Genomic DNA, 23,484 nt, shown 5'->3' with positions numbered 1-23,484 from the left:
TGGCCATTAATAGATCTGGAAAAGTGTTTTCATTTCTCATCACTTGCTGCTTCCTACTTATTACTAAGTAATTACTAATATTTCAAAAGAGATTATAAAAAAAAAAGGCATCTCTCTCAGAAATGTTCTGGAAACCATTCCTATGTGCAATTCCCTGAAGTATTTCTTAGACAATTGGTTGGCAATTATTTGTTAAATATGCCCTAATGGGAGAGAGATGCTTCCTAAACATCAGGGGTCATTTGCTGATCCCCGGGGGGGAAAGTGAACTATAAGCACAGGTGGAAAGCTGCCCTCTGCTCATCGCGCCAGATTGAAAATCTGAATAACGTGCCAACTTAAGGCCTAGGTAGGAGGGTGTTACGCCTCTATGTCCCCCACCCACCCCTCTTGAATAGAGCTCTTCCCAATGCAGACGGGACTTCAAATAAACAGCTTTATATGATGCCAGTTTTACACACACAGGGGCTGATTTACTAATCCACGAATCCGAAAAAAAATCAGATTGGAAACTAACATTTTGCTACTTTTTCGCATTTTTTTGCGATTTTTTTCGTCGCCGTCGCAACTTTTTTGTAGCCGTTACGACTTGCGCGAATCGTCGCGACTTTTTTGTAGCCGTTACGACTTGCGCGAATTGTCGCGACTTTTCCATATTGAGCGCTAGTAAACGGCAGGCAAACCTTTCCGATTTTTTCGCGACGGCTACGAAAAAGTAGCGACAATTCACACAAATCGTAACAGCTACGAAAAAGTCGCGACAATTTACGAAAAAAATGCATTCGGACGCTTTCGATCCGTTCGTGGATTAGTAAATCGGCCCCACAGTGTTATATAACTTATAATGAGTGGATATGTGCCACTCGCCCATTTAGGATTTAGAGCTTTGGCCGATCCTTGGCTGTTTTGCCCAAGAGCTTACCATCTGTGTTTTCTTCTTGTTTCTTGTTTGTAAAATAAAACCAGGGGTACCTGCCCCCCTGGGACATATTTCCCAGTTTCTATATTATGAAAGGAAAACTATACCCCAAACAATGTAGGTCTCTATAAAAATATATTGCATAAACAGCTCATATGTAAAGCCCTGCTTCATCTAAAAAAAACATTTTCATAAAAATATACTTTTTTTTTTTTTTTAAGTAGTATGTGCTATTGGGTAATACAAAATTGCTATTTTAAAAATTAAAGGGCCACCCCCTGGGATCATTGGATTTACAGTGCACACAAACAAGCCAAGGCACACATACATGCTAGGCCCTATCAGCCAATGAATGGGCAGAGTTCTGCCTTTTACTCCCACACTACTTCCTGTTACAGTTAGAGCTGCATTATTTCCTGTCAGCTGATCTCTGAGGGAGCACACAGCCCATCACTAAATGGCGGCTCAAGGGAAAGGATGTAAAAGGGCAATATTTACGGATATAAATCCTCGTGTTTGGCAAGATTCTTCAATAGGCTTAATATAATATAAACTAATACAATATAAATAACTATATAATATAAACAGTATTCATTCTGGGAGTATAGTTTTTCTTTAAAACAATGCATAGTTTAGAGGTATTTTATTGCTTTAAAAGTGGTCTGTAAGCAAATGGTGTGGCTACATGGGATGTCTATGTAGAAGGCTCTCAAGTCACGGAACATGCTGTATTTACTTGGGCCAATCAGCATTTATATTCAGCGTGTAGAATTAATATTCACTAAGTGGCCAAGTCTCGCCTAAATGCTAATAAATTTCGGAACCTCTATACGTTCTGCTAATATACTGTAGGATTAAAACAGACAGAAACTAAACTGAACTAAATGACCAATAAAGTGCAGAAAGACGAGCAAAATAAAACTCAGACGTCCGGGAAACAGGAATATAAAAATGTATTTTTGCCAGTTAAAATTTATACAGAACCAATAAAAATAGAACATGAAACACCTTCCTATATACATGTATTTGCTAAGACTACAGAGCCCCAGATACCCCAAGCTCATGAGTTTACCCAAAAAAACACCCAGAAGCCCCGCCAACTGCTCAGATATCCGTGTATCAATGCTGGTCATAAAACCAGAAAAATGATCAGTTTTCTTGTTCTTATTCCCAGTCTTCAAGTATCAGATGCAAAGACATGCCATTAATAATAAAAAGCAACATGACCAGTTACCATATTGCCATGCATTTGCTTCCCTTGGGTTTATACATGCCCACAAAAAAATCTGCACTGCAAATCAACACTGGGCAAATTTTTTTTGCATTTTTCTATCTGCAGCTGGCTAAAAAAAAAAAAAGCCAAAATCTGATTGGTTGCAATGGGTAAATTAGCCCAGTGTTGATAAGCCCCATTTAGGCCACTGAAAGTAACTGTTACTGTTACTAATTGCTATTGGAACCCTCCTGCCCTACCAGTAGTACCTACATAGCTCACCAGCCATTCCTGACTTCCGTACTAAGTTAATGCAGCTTGGAAAAATGTAAAAGAAAACTTTTTGGGGTTTTTTCATTTTTTTTAGAACATTTTTAAGTTCTATCCCTGAAGTTCAAGAAAGTTACAAAAAAAACCATACAATGTCGTAAACGTAATATATAAAATATATTCATATACAATTACAAAACATTTTGCATTAAAAATAAGTGAATATATTACATTGGCTTTGCACCTGGAACTCAAAAGTGCAATATTCCCAGTTTTTAAATGTACCATTTTATACATATCCTGTAAAGGTTCTCTTTGCAAACAAGTCAGTCTTGTCATCTAATATACAGTTCCCCCTGTGTGAGAGGGTTTTATGGAAAGCTTTAATGTGTTTGATGAGCCAAAAAGGGTTTAGTTATGGTGTTTTGGTAACATAAATCAATTTTCCGGTATAAGCATCACCGCGCTGATCCACCGGTGGGTTTATCCACGACAGGCTCACAGCTGACAAGACCTGGGGGGCGAAATGGGTGGCAAAACATATGTCCTACCTGGGAACACTGCTTTTGATTGGCCAATACCATACTTAGCAAATAATGATCACTGCAAAATACTCTCATATAAAAGAGCAACTTGTAGCAAGGATCTCTTATACCTGTAAAACCCGCAAGATATGGCTTCTGTGACAGCAGGAAATAGAAATATAGGTACTTCATAAACACAAGAATTCCCCCAAGCCACCTGTTCCGACAGTGATACTTTCAGAGTCCAGCTTGGCAGCCTATACATTCTTCTATATGGCCTAATCGGAAGCACAAGAGGTTGCTGGTGTCATTCAGGTGAAGCCAAATCTAAACATTAGGTTTATGGGCTGGTGTTGTCCATGATTATTATAGCAGAAATCTATTTCACAGAGTGCATAAAATTCCATTTACAGTGATCTTTGCCACCCCTTTTTTGCCTTTACTCTATAAAAGGAGGAAAGATAAAAAGCCCCTTCCCACCACCCCCAAAATAATTTAATAAGACGAATGCCATACATAGTGGACATCACTAGATACAGTTTAAAATTAATTCAAGGGAAAAGATACAAGGAAGACCCTGCCAAAGCTTTAGAGTTCCGATGGCCGAGGTTCCCAGTGGATGGTTAAGAGGAGATTCTATGAGCCTCAGCACAGTAGGGCTGCCTAAACCACTGGCACATACACCAGCTCAAGGGAAGAGACTGACCAGGCAGATTCCATCCCCCCAATGAAAAAATATGAATTTCCCAGAAGGCATTCTTTTTGGTAACCTTATTAAAGAGCTTGACTATCTATGCCCTATATACATATCCCAAAACTTCTATATATTATTTATGAAGAATATGAAAATATATTTACACATTTACAAATACAAAAAAAATGTATTGCACTTTCTATTTACAATGCAGCTTCATGGCCACCAGGTTGCACAACAAAACCCACATTTTTTGTTCTTCACATATAAGGCAGTTGTCAATTAAATAGATAAAAGGATCAGCCTTGGCTCCCCTGGCACTGCAAGATGTTGCAGAGTAAGGGCCGAGTGTGCCCCATTCTGCCATGCACAGGTGGCATTTAATAGATTAAGAGAAGGATAGATTGAACTGCAAGCTTGACTTGGCTTGGTTTCTCTACAGAGACACAATCTAATGCATATTAGAAGTTCATATTTGTAGTATGTCATTAATTGCTGCTCCAAAGAAATGCAACTTCCTGGTTGGGTCAATACCCAATAGCTGATAAGGTCTCTTGTCAACCAGCTCATCCTATTCGCATTCCTGCCAGAGTTACCTGCAACCCGTTTGAGCAAAACTCCCACTCACTCAATATTCTCAGTCTGATTGTGATTGGTCACTTGTGGGTAAGCTGTTCTGACATTGACAGGACTTGGTTTCTCCCAGCATGCAAGGTCCATGAAGCAGTCGGAGGCTGTGGTCAATGGTTCAGCTTATATAACCAAGCCTGACTTTTCCCCCAAAGCAAGTCACTTATTGGTTTAAGTGTAGGTCTGTAGGGACCTCCAGTGAACTCTTAAATCTCAGTAAGTGTCAGTTTGTAGGAGCCGCCTGACTCTTCAATCTGTAGTTGGAATGTGTCTTCATTGGAGTAGTGCTTAATTATATTGTCATCCATGTTGACCAGGATTCTAGAAGAAGAAGATACTATTAGACCTGAATCTTCATTTACGGGACCCCACCAGCTCCGCAGGGAATTAACGTTTATCATGACTTGGTTACATCCACCCACTGGGGCCCTGCGTCTGGGTGAGTGAGTTTAACCCCTTCCTGCATTTTAGTATAAGGCATGCAAGCTTTTTCCAATCACCTGACCCTACAGCAATCCCATCTATATTTCATACATACAGAGAATTTAATAAATATAAATTAAGTCAATATCTAGAGGCAAAATATACTCATTTTAAGACACACACTGAGCAACAGGCATTATGGGACACTTACCCCTTTTTACATTTTTTAAAAATCTTTCCAATTTTTTCAATGGGGACTTCATATTTGTCAGAGACCTAAAATACAAAAACAAAACCTGAATGAAATTTCCGGTATGTCCTATCCAGTGTGCACAGAGCGGTGTGTTATAGAACAACCCCCATTTGAAGACTTGAGTCAGAAAGGCAGCAAATACAAAAACTATTTAAAAAAAAAAAAATTTAAATCATCTGAAATGTTGCTTATAATTGCCCATTGCACAACATACTAAAAGATAACAAAAAGGTGAACCACCTGCATCTATATCTATATATATCTATATATATTATATATATATATATATATATATATATATATATATATTTTTTTTTTTTATGGGGCAAGTCCTGAATATGTATCATCTAAAGATTCATTAAAAATACAATTGATGGGGTGGGGCTTTGTTTAGTCAAAACCGCAGTTGCCAGTAGAAACCAAATTGCAGTTACTTTTGGACAGTCAGCTACAAAATGGAAATAAAAGCAGTGAAGTAAAAGTGTTAGTAAGAGGAGCGTGCCATCATTATAAGCATAGGGCAATACTTACAGCCTCCATTAACCCTTTCAGTGTTGGTGTCTTGAGCATTAGAGCATCAAAAACTTCCTCTGTCTCCCTCCTGACATACAGCAAAACTGAAAGGAATAAATTCTAATCAATCTCCATCATAAAACATACACAGCAATTTCTTCTTACCATATAAAGCTAATTTTGTGATTTACTCTGCATTTTTCTTACACTTAATTGCAACCCATATCTCTTAAAGGGCCAGTATACTTTATTCGCCCTATGGTTTTGCCTAATGGAAATATTAAAAGACTGCCTGGGTTCTCTTAGCCTGTAGAACTATCATAAAATTGATTCTAACATAGGTATTTCCCTGTACAAAGGACAGTTCTACTGCACAAGTGCTATACATGGTATAGTGGCCCTTTAATAGTACCTAAAGTGGCAATTTCCTTTCAACAAATACAGCTCTGGACCAGAGGTTTTACAGTAGAATGGGGAGCAATAATAGTCACAACGATAGTGTGAAAGATCCTAAATTCCAAGCTGCAATTAAACAACAAAAATGTGGCCACCATTGTAGCAAGGCACATTAACTAGTCTAACGGCTTTATAACCTGTTCTAAAACCTAGAGAGAGAGGGAGACCCAAAAGCCTTATATGATGTTCCACCATACGGCACCCAGCAAGCAATGACTTCTATACTATAACCAAGCTGCAGCCCATTACTGTGTCCCAGTGCCTATATCAGTAGTAGAAGTAGCACGTTTTTGCAGGCATAATAAAGCGCAAGACAAAATTACCTCTTTTTGGTTCATCCACCCGGGGCAGCTTAGCAGGGGGTGCAGTGAAATCCTCTTCGGGGGAGAAGGGCACTCTCTTCATTCCGGGGCTGCTGAGAGAATAAAACACATAAATTGCAACAAGAGAAATAAAACTTGTACAATAAATGGCAGAACCTACTTTATCTGTTCTATAATTATACAAATGGTGATCAGTTTTGATTACAGATTTGGCCAAGGTCAGTATTAAGGGCTACCGTTTATGGTTTTCTTATTTATAGCATAAAGTCCACATATTTTCTGTATTATTAGCATAGACTTAATCCTTCAAACCGGCCATATCTGCCCTGCAGCCTCCAGCTGTACTAAATACCAACTTCCCAGCATCTGCAGCCTGGAGCTCAACCCCAGTTGGGGGCTGCAGGTTTAATATCCCTACTCTAAGCTTCAATGGCAAACTGTAAATAATATACAGCAGTTATTACACAAACATAGGCCGGGGCTGTTCCAAACTAACCCTCCTAGAGGACACAGCTAGCTCACATCTGCAGGGCTATCTGACGGACATCACTCTATGAACCAGGGAGCATGAAGCCTATTTTAGAGTTAGCGGTCTGGAAAGTAAAGGGTTAATTACCTCAATTCTCCTTCCATGTCCTCAGGTGCTATGGGAAGAACCTTGAGAAAGAAGAATAGGACCATTATTTTTGGTACATTTTAACAAACAATTGGGGTCATGTACTATATAAAAGGTGGCCATAGACACAGGAAAAGACGGTGCTTGTATGGTGGGAGATGAGCCGACCAATATCGGTAAAAGCCCTGGGTATCGGTCGCCTATTTGATCAGGCCCAAACATCATAACTTTAATGCTGAATCGTCAGATAGGGGTCAAGAATACCTTGCCGACGATTCAGCCGTTAACATTAGTAGAGTAGACGAACGATCTTTCTTCTGACCAGGGGTCGCGGGAAATATCGTAATTGTAGCATGTATGGCCACCTTTAGGTGCTCCAGGTCTGGTAACCCATAAGATGTTTGCTTTAAAACAGACCAGAAAATGCTGCTGGCTGATTGGATGCTATAGGTTACTAGGACAGATCACTTGTTGATTTGGTGTGTAGTGCAAACGCATGGGACTAAAGGAATTCAGACTTACATGTGTCGTGCGTTGGAGGTTGGCAAAATGCACATCTGGGATAAACAGGACTGGCTGAGTGTCCAGATCCATCATAGGCTTAAACACAGTGATATCTGTCCTCTTGTGAGATGGAGGAAGCCCAACCTTAACATCCTGGACTATAGGAGGAGAGAAAGGACTCCTGTTAATAAAACTAGCAGTCACATGTTCTTTATAATCCCTAGACAACAAGCCAATGCCAATGACTCCAAAACAGACTAACGTTCATGTGTTAAAGTATGAAACCAATCATTAAACAATGCAGTCTTAGTTATAGCAATTTTTGCCCATTTATTTTCCTTTAAATAATGCAAACATTCCATGGCTGCTCATATTGCATTTATATATGGGTCCAACTGCAAACTAGGGGTGCTATGCGTATCCCCATAAGACTTGTGTATAACTAAAGCTGTACATTCCGAGTAAACTAATTTAAAGGGGAAATAAACCACTCAGGAACAGTATTAGCATTATTAGAGTATTAGCAGCCCAGGCATCAGCACCCCTGCTATAAGGGAATCCCTCTCCCACCCATGCTATAAAGCAGCTCACAGTCCCCTGTAAGTGAAATGATTTCCAAGGCTCGAATCATTTTTACTTACAAGTATTGATTTGGGAGCTGGGCTCAGAACACTTGCCTTTTCGCTTGCTCTGTTTGCGTTCCTCGTCTCTTATTTTACGTTCTGCCCCCTGCAACACGGAGAGATAAAAGTGAGGGCTAAAATCACACAGATAAGAGCTTAAAAAAAAAACCCTGGCTGCTCATTATATTACCACCCCCTCATTATATTACCACCCCCTCATTATATTACCACCCCCATAGTCAATATTATTGAGATACGAGTCTGTGTTTGGATGGCACCATGGGAACCTGGTTCCTCCATTACAACAGTAGCCCAAACTGCACAGTTTGTGCCAGACCTCGCTTTTTCCACTATTTCAATGGGCTGTAAGTTAGAGGGTGGCACCCTGGCACCTTCCAGAGCCACAGAATGCCCATGCCTGCTGAACATCTTGGCATGAATTTGTTAAATATTTAACAAAAAAAATTTGAACGTTTTAGTGAATGTGCCGTGAACTTTTAGGATGCTGGAAAAAGCAAATATGGCACTTCACAGCATCTTCTTACTAATAATAACTATAGCGGCACTGAACTAAAGCCTAAACAGACTCTCCGGTTGGCAGATACAGGAGCAATGTGGTGGTGCGCCCACCACGGACCCAGCAGGAGCCTCACCTTGTCACAGAATACTTTAATCTGGCAGTAGGCTCTGTGCACAGGCTTGTTACTCCTGTTGTTATAGCTGTACGTGTCAATCTGGAGGTTCAGCGGCAGCCCTTTCACTCCTTTCTGGGAGGAGAAGTCTGTACTCAGGCAATTCACAGATATAAACACCTGGAAATAAAATAAATATAGATAAATAAATTGGGTAACTACAGTCAAGAAATAAACATGTCTGGTATACATTGTTCCAGTTAAAAAGGCAAATATATTGGATATGGTTTAGGCTATAATGAGCATGGTTTAAAACAGCAAAAAAAAAAAAAAAAATAACCTATCATTGTATAAAAACACTCTCCCACTTCCTGGGTGCAGTGGATCAAGCAGCCTTATTCTCATGGGGGCGCTGTCTCCCTGTGGAACTGTCACAGATGTGGCACCTTCACAAAACACTATCAGCTCAGGAAGGTTCAGCCTGTGACATCAAAGCACGACTGACTAAGGGCTCTATATGCTGTAGTCCTTCATTACAAATAATCCATCACAGAGAGGGAAACATAGCATTGGTATGGATTTCTTTAATGCCTGACTAACGAAAAATGACTCCATTGTGTAAAAAGTACTCAGCACCTAAATAATACATTTATTATACACCTTTATAACTCAGCAGGATATTACTCAGTCTACACTGAACAGAGTTAATTGTATTTTAGGGACACTTATGTTTTAGAACAGCTAAATAAAATGTCAGGAGATGCTGGGATTTACTGTCCAACAAACTGGTTGGAAACTCTATTGTAACCAACAGCAAGAACATTTATAAAGTGCCAATATATACCACAGAGCTGTACAACAGAAGGGCCTTCATAAAATATTAGAATTGATTGGATCAGACACTAAAAATGGCCGCTTGCATGACTTATGAAAGCAAAATGGTGGGCAGTGTTCCTGGGGCCAGTGAATGGAAAGAAGAGAAGGAGACACAGGCCTCTGTGTGTAAGCATGGATGTATCAGCACCTAATCACGGCCCTCACTGGCACAAATTACCATATAATTGGCTTGGTGCTACATCTATGAACATCAAGGCCTGTATTTAAGAGAAATACCGCAGGAGTGACCCACCCAGATGAGAGTATTAGGCGTCGCCTGCTTTTGTGGTATTAACGAGTCAGGTATTCAGCTCACACTGACAAACACATATGGGAGAGGCAGCATTTGTGTGACTACACGGGGGCGAGACAACAAAGGCTCTGGCAGGAGGATATAGGCTAGGGAGGAAGTTTTTGGAGATATCAGTCTCTAAGGAAAATTTTTGAAAGACAAACTGAGCAGCAATAAAGAAATGCAATACCTTAATATTAATATATGTGTCATATTCAGACTGGGATAAGGAAGCTTAGCAAATCAGGGGAAACAAATTAAAAGCACAACACTACATTACAAGCAACATCTGGAAGATCATGATGAATGGGGGATATTTAGAGGGCCACAACCTTTATTAGGGCAATAAGCGGGGTGACTGATTTGCTTCAACACTCTCCAAGTAACTCATACAAAAGGTATATACCAGGTAGACTCCTATTTGTCTCTTTCTACGTCGGTGTCCCAGGCTCAGTGTTTAGCAGAAATAATGTTTAGTTTCAGTTCGGGACGAAAGAATGAGGAGGAACCGGGTTATTTTGTTTTGCTTTGTTTTTGCTTTTGTTGGACAGGACAGAAAGAATCTGGTGGAACCAGATGAAGATGCTTTAACAGATTGCTCCTTAGGGTTGGGCCTACTTCAGGCCAATGGCTTCGTACCTGTAAATGTCACTCTTAAAATGACTTCACTAACCAGTTTTACCGCTTCTTGGAAACAATTCAGAGTTTAGACATATCTCCAAATCTCTCATCATTCTTACTAATATGTACAGCATGCTTCAACTGTGGCAGCCATATTGCCAGAAAGATACAAAGTTCTTTTGGGAGCAACCTGAATCTGTCAGGGGCCCTACTGAGGGGGCCACATTCTGGACTGAGGATGCTTATGGTATTTCTGGTGGTACAACTACTGCATGTGGCACTACAGCTCCATTAACCACCAACAGACTAAGTGACCCTGTGTGTAAACTACATATGGCTCGGCGCTGGTGCACTCTAGTTCATATGCCAGGTCTATGCAGTGCAAACAGAGCTCCTCTGAGCCTTGAACGTCCAGCTTCCCACACATACATGTAGGTTAATTCTCTTTCACATACAGGAAGTGCTATCAGGAGCAGTATGGGAGTTGCAATTTCATAGCGCCATGTTGCACCCAGAATATTGTCAACAGTTTTGGGCTGGACAGGTGGAGAAGAACACTGGTGTAAAGGGTTCTATTCCTCAAAAAAAATTAACAAAAAAAACGTTTACAGTCAAGGAAGGTAGAAGGCACCTCTTTGGTGGCTGCTCTTAGTAACCTGTGACACACTGAAAATATACAGCACTGCTGTCCCCTGAGGCAGGGAAGGGTCGGGTTATTTGCTTTGCTTAATCCTGCAAGTGTAATGCGTTTTGGCATAATTCCACACTGGAGGTAGAGTTCTGCTTAACCCCTCCATAGAATCCTGTAGCATGTGATTATGGCCTTAGTGCGAGTTGGTATTCTCTACCGCTCACGACACAGGGCCTGGATACTCCCCATTAATTGCACTTTCAAGGTAGCACGACCTTAGGATGAAGGATTACAGGCTTAAGTAGCAACATGGGGGGAATTAGTCTTGGTGCACTAACCGTGTGGTTTAATGGTGTTCTAGAGCAGAAGCAAACCCTACTGGGATCCCAACCACCAGCAAACAAAATACTTGCCAATTGTACAAATGACATTTGTAACGTGTCAAATAAGACAATTTGTTTAAAATATATTTGTTAATAATGTTTCATCACTCCTGCCAAGCATGTCAATAGCTATGCAGCCGCTAGGGTCACTGACCCTGAAAATACAAGCAGGGATTTGGATCAAATATGCCTAATGCCTTAGTGCTTACTTCATTGTGACAGAGGCTCACGGCTCTATTGTGTAGGGCTATTTGTGACGACTTAATACAGGGTCCATGCCAAACCTGTGTGATGTCTATATTAATGAAGAATTACAAAGGAATGTAAGTGCTGGGTCTGTATTCCATCTAGCGGCAGATCTGAATTGTCCAGATTCGTCCTTGGCCTAAAATGTGAATTTCTCCTTTAAAAAAGTGCAGGTGTCCTGCCAGGATTTGATTTCTAACGCACTTATCTGCCTTTTATTCTTTCCATAGAATAAAATAGTGGGAACTGAAGCTGAACAATCTTTGTCTGTTTGCTTATGAATTCTCCCAGACATTCAGCTTGTGGCTTTTCCTTACAGACTCGATGCAGAGCTGTCAACATTGGCTGCCGCCACCAATTGTAAGCTTTATGCCACCATTCATGGGCAACTCCTTTTCTTTTGGGCTCCGGACTTGGTGTGTGTTCTACCTGATCCATTGTCAGCAAACATTCCCACCAGGGCTACCCAGAGCAGCTTAATTCATGAAGAGTGAGAGGCATATTGTAGCCCCTGTGTACATAACCGGCTTAGAATAATATATACCTCAAACAAACCATCTCCATGAGAAAGAAAAACAAACAAGGAGAAGGAAATATTCCAAAAGGACTGCTCTCTGCTGGGAAAACTTTCCATTCTGCACTATTAGGCAAAGGTGTTTTAGGTAAATGCCTTGTTATGGGACTCTTATGGCGACAAGGGGTCTCTTTATTACAGCAAAAGCCCACACATTGTTATTTAATAGCCAAACCAACAAAGTAATGTGATATACCTAACCCCCCCCCCCACACTCCATTGACTGCAAACCTTCTCCAAGGCAAGAGGTGGTAATTAACCCTCTCATGAACATTCATTTATCAATCCTGCTGAGCTCCTTTGTCAAAAACAGAGGTATAATAAAGGAAAACTAGCTTTCAATAACTTAGTTGACTTGCCCAGTCACATGACCCCTTTAAAACAAGACACACATTAAATCCACATCCTGCATGGCTAATTAGCAACCAATTTGGATGCAAGCTGTATGGCTCAGCAGAAACCAATGCAGTCGACACCACACAACTGAATGAAACCATGCATGATGTAGATTCAACCTCAGTCTAGTTTCAAAGGAGGTACATTGGAAAACCTTAACTAGGGGTTTCTGGCTTCTGCCTTTAAGACAAGAAAACAGAAGGAATGCTGGGAAGATAACCAAGTTTTGCTCCTGAAATTTCCAGCTTTAGTCTAAAAAGGTATTTCATTAAAACTTCATGAGCGACACCGTTTCCTTCCCTGTCCCTTTACTTATGTACACAGGATAAATGCCCTGATGTCTAAATTATTAACATAATATTAGAAATAATAATAATAATAATAATAATAATAATAATATTTACCAGTTTTTTTCCAGGGCAGCAAGATGCCACTTTACGCAACTAAATAGTTAATAAGCACATTGTTTGTAATTAGTCTGAAGCTGGGTTCTGATTATAGATTCATAGAGGGAAAACACAGGAGATAATTACAGCGTAGGCCGATAATAAATGCAACACGCCCAAATCTTCATTTCACAAGTCACAAAAGTACAAATAAAGGGAGGCGGGATGCATACCTTTCCTTCATCGTTCAGGTCCCAGGTAAAAGAAATGGCGTTGTACGCAATCTCCTCAATGTTACTGATGGTGTTAAAGCTCTCTTTGTAGTCGGCTGAAAAACAAGAAAAAAGGGTTAAGATGGAAGGACACCAAATGGCCTTGCACATGCTATAATACAACTCCCAGCACCCTCGACAGCTCAAACAGGAGGGCTGAATGTGGTTATCTATGTTTGCGGTTATCGCTGGCTAATTCTGATCATGGCACCATATTAGATATATATGTTCTGCCCATGTCTGTGTGGGTTTCCTCCAGCTACAATTTTCCTCCCACACTCCAAAAACCTACAAGCAGGTTCATTTGATCCTGATAGATCTGCCCCTAGTGTGTGCAAGATTGTAAGCTTCACTGGGGCAGGGACTGAATGATAAACAATTTCTGTACAAATAAAAGGAGATCACATCTAGCTGGAATGAGGTAATACTTCCTCCACTTCTGCAATTTCCTTATTCAATATAATTAGAGTTATTGGAACGTCCTAGAAAATGCATTTGGTCTGATTTCAAAGAATGGTTAAAAAAAAAAAAAAAAAAAAGTGTTAAAGCAAGATCTATAGGGGATAGTTTACCTATGTCGATGCATCGCTGCTTTGCTGTGTGCTGCCGTGAATGCCAGTACTTCCAATGGCGGAGCTGGTCCTCTCTGCTTTTGTCATCAGCAAACACAACCATAATCACACTCTGAAAGGGGAGTACAGAAATGATAAGGATACACAGCACACATGTACACAATTCATTCCTTTTCTCTGCATTTACAGCTAAAAACACAAGCTGCTGTATTGGCCACCTTGCCCATGATTTCTAGACCCCCAAAAGGTTTTGAGGTGTAGCTGTGTGGTCTAAAGTGTCTCAATTTGTAAGTAATGATATTGCATATGCCATATACTTATGACTATATACACACACGTGAAAATATGCACAGTAACTTATACCCTTTCTTACTGTCCCTAGCATGAAAATAAAAAGCAGACGAGACAAAATGATCACTTACCCGGACTTTACTGATTGGATGGTGTATTCCTTTGTTGCCGCCAATCTCCTTTAGGGTTATAGGGTAAAACTGGCCTTTGTTCAGATACGTCATAGTGCTGTCCCCAGGTTTAGGCCTAAGGGATTTTGATGCCTCAAGGGTATATTCAAAATTATTCCTGGATTAGAAAATAAAAGCATTATTTTAACCATCAGTGGCAACTGTATCTGCTCATCTACAACATGCAATGCCTGGATCCAAAAAGCAATTGTGGGGATGAACATTGCTATAAAGGGTTTTTCCTTTTTCTAGATTCTAAAGATCTATGGGTCTCTTTATTTTCTCTTAAGCAAAGATCTAACTTAATATACACTCAGGAGAACTTAATTTTAGATCCTCAGTGAGCTTTACAAGAGTGCAGCCCACCCTCTGATGTAAATTTAAAGCTCCCATAAGCCTCTGCTTTTGGCATTCAGGCAGGGACCAATCAGTGGGTATACAATAAAAGCGAAAGCAAAATACTGAATACAATAATTACAGAAACACACGTGAAAGAGGGTTTAAACATTACCCAGCAACAGAATCGAAAACATAGTCTTCAGAATTCATGCTGCCCATTCGTAGGCTCAGGTCAGGTGGAAAGAAAACCTGAAAGAAGAAAAAGAAAAAACTCTTATAAACTCTGTGTGAACAAAAGATAAATGTAAAGCAAATAGAGCAGAGATTAGGCATTACCGTGTTTGCTTTGGCGCTAAAAACAGCAGAGACGAAGTTCCCTGCTTTGTGCTGCCACCGGGATTTGGCACGTGAAACAAAGGCACCTCTCTATCCACAATGGGCTTCCTAACTGCCTATACACCCACTTTTATTCCAGTGTACCCCTCATATTATTATTATTACAGTGGGGTAACAAAAAGCTACAGGAAAATAATTAGGGCCCCCTTTTGACAATAAGATACTAAAACTGCTTGTCAGCCAGCAGCCCACTGGCCCCCCTAGCAATACTGGGGTCCTCTATATTTATGCCCCTGTATATATATCCCTCTATATACACAGCCTGAATATAAAAAACGCTATATTTTATTGTACATCACCCACCAAACATCGCAGTGGGAATATATATCAGATCATTTCCCTGCCTCATTAAACCAAATCATAAATGCCCTTCTTATTATCATGCAAAGTGAAAAACACTTGCACAAAGGAATTTTAAACTTCATCACTGCAAAAGACGTAGTTAAAACATAACCTAATAATTATTAAAGGCTCAAGAAAGAACACACAACAGAGGTTTCGATTTTGGCGGAGGATTATGGGAGCAATATGTTGCATTATATGTAGTGTTATGGTTTCTTGCTATAAATGGCCAAGTGGAATTTTTTGCCCGGTTTGCAGTGAAAAGGAAAATAAAGAAGATAAATATAAGTCAGCAAATAGAATAATGATCCTATTCATGAAGTAATTCTATGGGCAGATACACAGCGCTTCTGGTTGAAACACTCGGGATTAAATCTGTGTGCACTGAACCTCTAGCTTTTATGGCTGGTTGGACCATTAACTACTCGTTTCTGATAAGGGGTTCCTAACTAGAGATTTTATTGTGGATCTCAAGTTTTAAAGACAAAACTACAGAAACATTTGTATGTTTATATTTAGTTGGGAGACCTGGCTTGGACTGTACAAATACAGAAACCCCAAATCACTAGCCAATCAGATGCTTGCTTTTATTTATTTATTTTTTAACTGCACTAGACAAGTAAATCTTGAATGCTGATTGTTCACTTTAGGTTTAGGCTATAGAGCCGGCCAATGCTACTTTATAACCCATCAATGGGAAGTGAAAAGGTTTTCTAGACACATATGATGCTTTAAACAATGTGTTAACTCTTAGGAAGTGCCTTCCACATCCATGGAACAGGCATGTACAGATTCAGATGCTCAAGGTACAGAGCAGATCTGGCTTTACATTGCACAAGCCTTGATTAAGGGTTAAACAAGCCATCATATGATAAAGATCTACTACCTCTGGAACATCTTCCTTGTATGTCTCAGAGAATGTGGAGTCTGGGGTGCGCCTCTGGGAGTTAGGTGGCTGGCTGTTAGATGTGAAGTGGTCAGAAGGGACAGTTCGATCAAAGGTGACAATCCTTTCCGTAGGTTCCGTGTGGAACACACTCTGAAGGCCCACAGAGAAGCAATGGCTCTGGGATTCAGTTTTGATGGGATGAGCCGGTAGTGACGTAATAGAGACTGCGGCTGTAGTGTCTGGCGTGGTCAGGTGACCTCTTTTATCCACCTGGTTGGCCAGGGGTACCACAATGTTAAAGGGCACTGTTTTCAGTACCTGCACTCTGTTCTCTGAAAGCAGGGCTTGTTCATTGATCTGAGGCAAACCATTCCTTTAAAACAAGAATATATGATGAGCATATTACAAAAGACAATGGCGCTTTGAGATAATAGTTTGTCAGAGATAGTTGTGAATGTCAGAGAGATGGGACAAACCTTTTGTTGTGCTCCTGATCCGCATGATCATGCTCCTGTTTTGCTGCCGACGGCCTCCTTTCCCTGGGAACCTATCAGATTCAACATTATTTAATGAATCCAAAGCGAACAGCACCAACAAAACAAAAATCCCACTTTAAGTGCTAATTAGTCCAACACTGGGTTTCAAAATAGGCCCTAGCATTTCAATTCACAGAGGCCAAACAGTCCCCCAGCAGCCCAATAAATAGTGACCGTCTATAGCGTCTTAGACTAGGCCCAAACTGGCAATCTGTGGCAAATGCCAGCCAATCTATAAGCACATTACAAATAACTGCAAGAACCCCACTTCTGATTAGTGCTGGACAACATATACATACAAAATTGGATTTCTAAACCATGGCTGGACAACTATGGCTTGGCAATAACAGGAAACCCATATAGAAAGTTATTACCTTGTAATAATCATATAAAAGGCCTAAGGCGGCTGCACTGTCTTCATCTCCATTTATGCTCATCATCGCTTTGGTGGCCGCCGTGAGGGGGTTTTCAAGAAAGGACTTCCAGGCTTCATCCTCACTGGTGTAGGATCTCCTCTGCTGGTACAGCCCATCGTTCTGAAGCACCAACACCGGCCGTTTGCTATAATAAGAGGGAAGAAAGGATTAAACTCTAAAAAGAACTGGCTGACCACAGTCTGTAGTATATACCTTATTTATTACAGTTGAGGTTTCCATTAGTAATTAACTTGCTATAGGACAATTATCAATCCTAATAGGATAGCAGGGTTATCTCTCAAAATGCCCCCAACTTGCTATACATGCCCAGATGGTTAGGCAATATGGTTGAAAATCAGCCACACTCTCTGGTCAAATCTGGGGATGTGGTTTGCCAGAGTAATACAGAAATGGTCCAGAAAATTCTATGAAACTATTTACTGAATAACTAAGTAAAATCCAAGACTACAAAAAGTAGGAATCACATTCATAGGAAAACCAGCCAGAAGACACCTTTAAGCAAGATAGACAAGACAAATCAAATACTGCAGTATTCACTGCCAACAGTGCCCATGACAAATAATTATCTACACAGTACAAAACCAATAAAGTACTGTACTTAACTGTCACTGTATTATACCAAGCAAGTCATGTTTACTAGTCACTGTTTTATATCTACAGACTGAAGCAGTGGTATGTACCTGTTACATGGGACTGTGGCTGTGGGATAGCAGGTATAGTAGGAAGAGATGGTGCCTATAGTAACAGTGGGGGGATAATAGCCTCTGGGAAGGGACTGTGGCTGTGGGATAGCAGGTATAGTAGGGAGAGATGGTGCCTATAGTAGCAGTGGGGGGATAATAGCCTCTGGGAAGGGACTGGGGCTGTGGGATAGCAGGTATAGTAGGGAGAGATGGTGCCTATAGTAGCAGTGGGGGGGATAATAGCCTCTGGGAAGGGACTGTGGCTGTGGGATAGCAGGTATAGTAGGGAGAGATGGTGCCTATAGTAGCAGTGGGGGGATAATAGCCTCTGGGAAGGGACTGGGGCTGTGGGATAGCAGGTATAGTAGGGAGAGATGGTGCCTATAGTAGCAGTGGGGGGATAATAGCCTCTGGGAAGGGACTGTGGTTGTGGGATAGCAGGTATAGTAGGGAGAGATGGTGCCAATTGTAGCAGTGGGGGGATAATAGCCTCTGGGAAGGGACTGGGGCTGTGGGATAGCAGGTAAAGTAGGGAGAGATGGTGCCTATAGTAGCAGTGGGGGGATAATAGCCTCTGGGAAGGGACTGGGGCTGTGGGATAGCAGGTAAAGTAGGGAGAGATGGTGCCTATAGTAGCAGTGGGGGATAATAGTCTCTGGGAAGGGACTGGGGCTGTGGGATAGCAGGTATAGTAGGGAGAGATGGTGCCTATAGTAGCAGTGGGATAATAGCCTCTGGGAAGGGACTGGGGCTGTGGGATAGCAGGTATAGTAGGGAGAGATGGTGCCTATAGTAGCAGTGGGGGGATAATAGCCTCTGGGAAGGGACTGGGGCTGTGGGATAGCAGGTATAGTAGGGAGAGATGGTGCCTATAGTAGCAGTGGGGGGATAATAGCCTCTGGGAAGGGACTGGGGCTGTGGGATAGCAGGTATAGTAGGGAGAGATGGTGCCTATAGTAACAGTGGGGGGATAATAGCCTCTGGGAAGGGACTGGGGCTGTGGGATAGCAGGTATAGTAGGGAGGGATGGTGCCTATAGTAGCAGTGGTTGGACATTCCTGCCAGTAACTACACAACTGAATATTTACGCTAAATTTCAAATGACACCAAACAGAACACACACAAAATATTATTGCTCCCCTTACACACACACATCTCTGTACAACTATTTCCCTGCTGCAGTAGCTCACCAGTTATGTCATCTTAGGAAAATTTACACATCAAATACACAGCGCCCTGCCGAACAATAAAAGTCAGGGAGCTGAAAGATGCCATTCTGAGATAAATTAAATGAAATATAAAATCTACTTTGAAATTCAGCAAACTTAAAAGCACTTGCATGGCAATAAATGATGTATGAGTCTGTACAGAATCGTATTGGGATCCATGTGTAATAAGGCATTAGAGCCAAAGGCTGGGGGGAGAATTCTGGAAATTTATTTTTAAATACTTCTGGATTGCCCACATATTTTTTATACAAAAGGACCATAAGAACACCCCTTAAAGAAGAAGATGACTTTCCTGCCCCTACTGCACAGCAGTTAATTCCAGGATCACTATGAATTATCCTGTTATTGAATTTTCCACAGCAAAACATTACACCAAGAAAGCCCTGGGTTGTTTTGCAGAATTAACAGAAGGCTCAAGGTTCCCATCCTATTGCCTGGATCTCTTTCTCTCTTGTGTAAATCACACAATTCTCACCTTTTATTTTTACATCAATAGCCCTTGGATTAGGTTGCCGCTGCTGCATTCAGCCAGTAAGAATGCTCTGTATATCGGCTGGGGGGTGCAGCAGGGACTGCAGAGCTTTTAGAGAAAAGCAGCAGCTTTTACCCACCACAGCCATGATCATAGAATTGTAATTAAGTGTAATTCTAAGCAACTTTCTCAATACACATTCATTTTTCAGTGGTTCCAAGTGTTTTTTGTCAATGTAATGAAATTGCAACTAATGGGGGGGTATTTGTTATTTTTACAATGTTCGTTCTTTTCCAGGTCTGCGATTATGCTAGCTACATCATTTCAGGACTCAGCAGTGAGTATATAAAAAGACAATAGCACTTACATTTAATATTAAATGTATAATGGAAAGTGGGTTAGAATTGCATTTTTTTTTTTAATAAAGCAAAATAAAGTTTTTGGGTGTTCTTTAATATTTGTTACACTGTTCTTCAAGTGACTCTAAACCATTTGATTGTAAATCCCTGTGACCCTTGGTAACCTTAACAAAACAACCTATGCCAATGTATTTACTGAGCATTTATGATGTACAGGTCGGAACCTGCTATCAGGAAACCCATTAGGCAGAAAGCTCCTAATAGCAGGAAAGCAATCTCCCATAAAATCCATTTTAAACACATAATACAGATTTTTAAAAATGATTTCCTTTTTCTCTGTAATAATAAAACAGTACCTTGTGCTTGATAAAAACTAAGATATAATTAATCCTTACTGGAGGCAAATCAGTCCTAATTGGGTTTTAAGTTTAAATTATCTTTAAAAGGATACACATAAAAAAAATCTAATCTTGTAGGCAATTATAAATAATATACGGTGCTGGTTCACTATGCTCCAAAAATTAATACTAGCTGTAAAAATGGCCCCTTTATTGAAGCTCCCTATAGATCCTCTCTGGTCCCTGTTATGTGGGCATGTCCTAATGGTCCCTGCCAGAAGCACGGTATAAGGGGGATAGCCAGGGTCGGACTGGGGGGGGGGTGCAGGACCCACCAGGGCTGCCACCGCAGGCCCCCCCCCCCCCCCCCCCCCCCAAGGGACCACCGCTGTGGTCCCCACACCTCCCATCTTGTTTTTCACACAATATGTCCCCTTTAAGTAGACTTAAGGTATGGAGATCCAAATTACCAATAGACCCTTTATCCAGAAAACACCAGGTCAGAAGCATTTTGGATAACAGGTCCCATACCTATATGCCTTATGTAAAAAATGTTAATATATATGATTCACTAATATGAATAACTCTGGGCAGAGACAGACTGACAGAGCTCCCGTTCTGCTCTACTTCTAGGCTTTCCCAAGTGCAGGTACAGGTAGAAAAACAGGTGTTTGTGGCAGTCCCTCCCCATTGCAACATTCAGTTGAAATTCATAAATGCCTGGAAGGGAATCTGCTGTCTTGTAAGGCGTGCTCAGAGCCAGCGTGATCTCTCAGACAGAGGAGCACAGTCTCAGGTTTGGCAGAAACTATTTCCCACACAAAACTTTAGGGAGGGTTCCGATTTTTTTTTCTTGCCATTTATTTAACATTGACTGTTGACTAAAGTGATATTTTATTGCCTATCTTAATTATAGAGTACAGTGCTAGGCTGATGGACTCCAACGTTCCTTCAAGCCTAATAAATGTGAGCTAATAGTTCAACAGCAAGACAGACAGTCTATCAGAACTTTATGAAGCTCTTATCAACAGGAACCACAATATTAATGAGATACAGTATTATATAAGGAACAACACATCCAAAGAAATATAGAAGAACAATGCTGCTTTTATACAAGGCAGGAAACTCCCAGTTAATATAGGGTGCAATATGAGTTTCACAAGTGACATCATAGATTTTAACTGATGACATCACTATGTACTGATGTCACTGATGTATATAGAAATATAAGCAGACAATGGAATACATGGCAGATACTGGGTATCAACAGGAATGGTAGCTTTATCCAACAGGCATAGCGACATATGTGCAAACTGTTGCCAAATAATATGTACGCCTGTGTTTTAAAGTGGGGAAATAAAAACAAAGCAGAAAAAAAAAAAATCATATTTACACATTTTCATTTTACCGTTTGCCTTGGGGCATTCGGAGATTATTAGAAAGGAACGAAAGCACCAGCAACACAAAGTGGGATTATTACACTACGGCAGATCCTAAAAACTGGACTTGTATTAATCGGGCAGGTCTTCCTGAGCGGATACTGAGGGTCTGGAACCGACTAATGATACGGGTGGGATTTAATGATGCCCTATTAATTACAGCTAATCCACACTTCTCCCTTTAGGCTCACAGCAGGGAAAGAAACACAGCCCCATCCCATGACATTCTCATGCACACGGCAGCAGTCAATCACTTGGCCGGACAGGGAATTTACTGAAAAGACGACCCTGCCCTTTCGTGTTTGTGTCAGTTTCTAAGGATTTAAAGAGACTAGGAGCTGATGGCAGACACTAATTGTTCTGAGCCTATTCTGATGGCCAACGCCTTGCAGGTGTCTAGTTTCACCCACATTCACTCTATTCGCCATTTTCTCAGCTGGGACAGAACTTTAGCAGGGACCCTGACATCAGATCCATCTCCTTACTGTATGTCTGTGTTACCTTGTGTTACTCTCTAGTGCACAACACACTGACACAACTTGGGCACATGTTAAAACAATACAAACTTTACAACAACTGCTGTGTACCTGCGTATATATTTATGGTATCATACAGCAAATAAACTATACGAGAGAACAAGCATAAACACAAGTTTCCAGTATAAATGACAAAGCTACAGGGAGAGATACAGAGCATTAAGGGAAAGTCTGCCCCCGGCTAGAAGGTACCTGCCAGGTGAGCTGACACACAGCAGGGTCTAGTAAGGAAAGGCAGAGGCATCACTATTCAGCCAATAGGTAGCAGTACAAAAGACATTTTAGGATTTGGCTGTGCACAATGATAAGGACACATCCGTATTCACAATAATTAACTAGCATTATAGGCTTTAGCAGGCAGCATACATGCATGTCAGTAAGAGGGATACTAGAGTTGGTTTAACCCTGTCACCACTATCAAAGTACCCCTAGAGTAGTCTGAGCCCTGGCATGCAATGGTTAATTTATACACAAAGTACAGATTTAACTCTAACTTGCCCTTGGAATCTGGGATGCTGAGTGAGTGTAACAGGTGCACCCAGGCACCTGTTCTTGGGCTCAGCGCTGTACCTACCTCTCCTGGGAAGGAGCTGCCATATCACACAGACAATGCCAATAAAGACAGCTATTCCATGGGCAATTATTCCAAATAACAGGGCCACAGTTAAGATGAGATGAGGCCCCTGTTAGGAGGGGTGGGATAAAGAAAGCAGCAGCAGCCCCTGCAGTTGTTGCACTACAATGAAAGGCTATGGGTCTGGATATATGAATATACTGATAAATAGGGCAATTGTTCCACTAGGGGTTCGGGGTTAATGCCCTCTCTGCCCAATAAGTCAATAGAAGGTGTAGAGAGCAGCACCTGCAGTAATGGAGAGGGGCCCCCCAGCCGCAGGAGTACCCAGGAGCCCACACACCGGTTGCACCGGACTGGCTCACTTACTTGTCGTAGTCTTGTGTCATGGTGTTCTGGCTGCACAGGTCGGTGGAACTGGACTTTCTAGTTGGGACAGTCAATCCGATCTGCCCGCCCGTGTGTCAGGGGAGCCTGAGCGCACAAACCCGTTTAGTTGGCTTTTCTGGCTTTTTGAGCTTGGCTCTGATTGAGAAGGAGGTTTAGGAGCTAGGAGATGCCTGATTGGCTACAGCTGTTGGGAGGGGCGGGGACACGGTGAGAGCAGGTGAT

The 23,484-nt window shown here is 41.2% G+C and overlaps 1 protein-coding gene across 8 annotated transcripts; it reads right to left on the bottom strand.

The window, feature by feature from the left end:
• Positions 1 to 1,854: 1,854 nt before the first annotated feature.
• grhl1 (grainyhead like transcription factor 1) lies at positions 1,855 to 23,410 on the bottom strand. 8 transcript variants are annotated; one of them, XM_002938889.5, is made up of 16 exons: positions 23,242 to 23,410; positions 17,180 to 17,366; positions 16,746 to 16,816; positions 16,267 to 16,642; positions 14,815 to 14,891; positions 14,265 to 14,421; positions 13,843 to 13,954; positions 13,232 to 13,326; positions 8,615 to 8,773; positions 7,980 to 8,067; positions 7,357 to 7,496; positions 6,835 to 6,875; positions 6,219 to 6,307; positions 5,458 to 5,543; positions 4,885 to 4,949; positions 1,855 to 4,571 (listed from the first exon to the last, which is right to left on the bottom strand). In XM_002938889.5, exons 1-16 carry the CDS (start codon positions 23,259 to 23,261, stop codon positions 4,457 to 4,459), a joined length of 1,878 nt encoding a protein of 625 aa, XP_002938935.1. In that variant the 5' UTR covers positions 23,262 to 23,410; the 3' UTR covers positions 1,855 to 4,456. The 8 variants fall into 8 exon arrangements, with proteins under 8 accessions (XP_002938935.1, XP_002938936.1, XP_004914531.1 ...); XM_002938890.5 differs by having other exon boundaries at positions 8,016 to 8,067; positions 23,242 to 23,409; XM_004914474.4 differs by lacking the exon at positions 23,242 to 23,410 and adding an exon at positions 22,873 to 23,102.
• Positions 23,411 to 23,484: the final 74 nt, after the last annotated feature.

The sequence above is a fragment of the Xenopus tropicalis genome, chromosome 5 (genome assembly GCF_000004195.4).
Source record: "Xenopus tropicalis strain Nigerian chromosome 5, UCB_Xtro_10.0, whole genome shotgun sequence".
NCBI classification, from domain to species: domain Eukaryota; kingdom Metazoa; phylum Chordata; class Amphibia; order Anura; family Pipidae; genus Xenopus; species Xenopus tropicalis.
The sequence above is the reverse complement of the archived record's forward strand: the minus strand, read 5'-3'. Positions and strand labels throughout refer to the sequence as shown.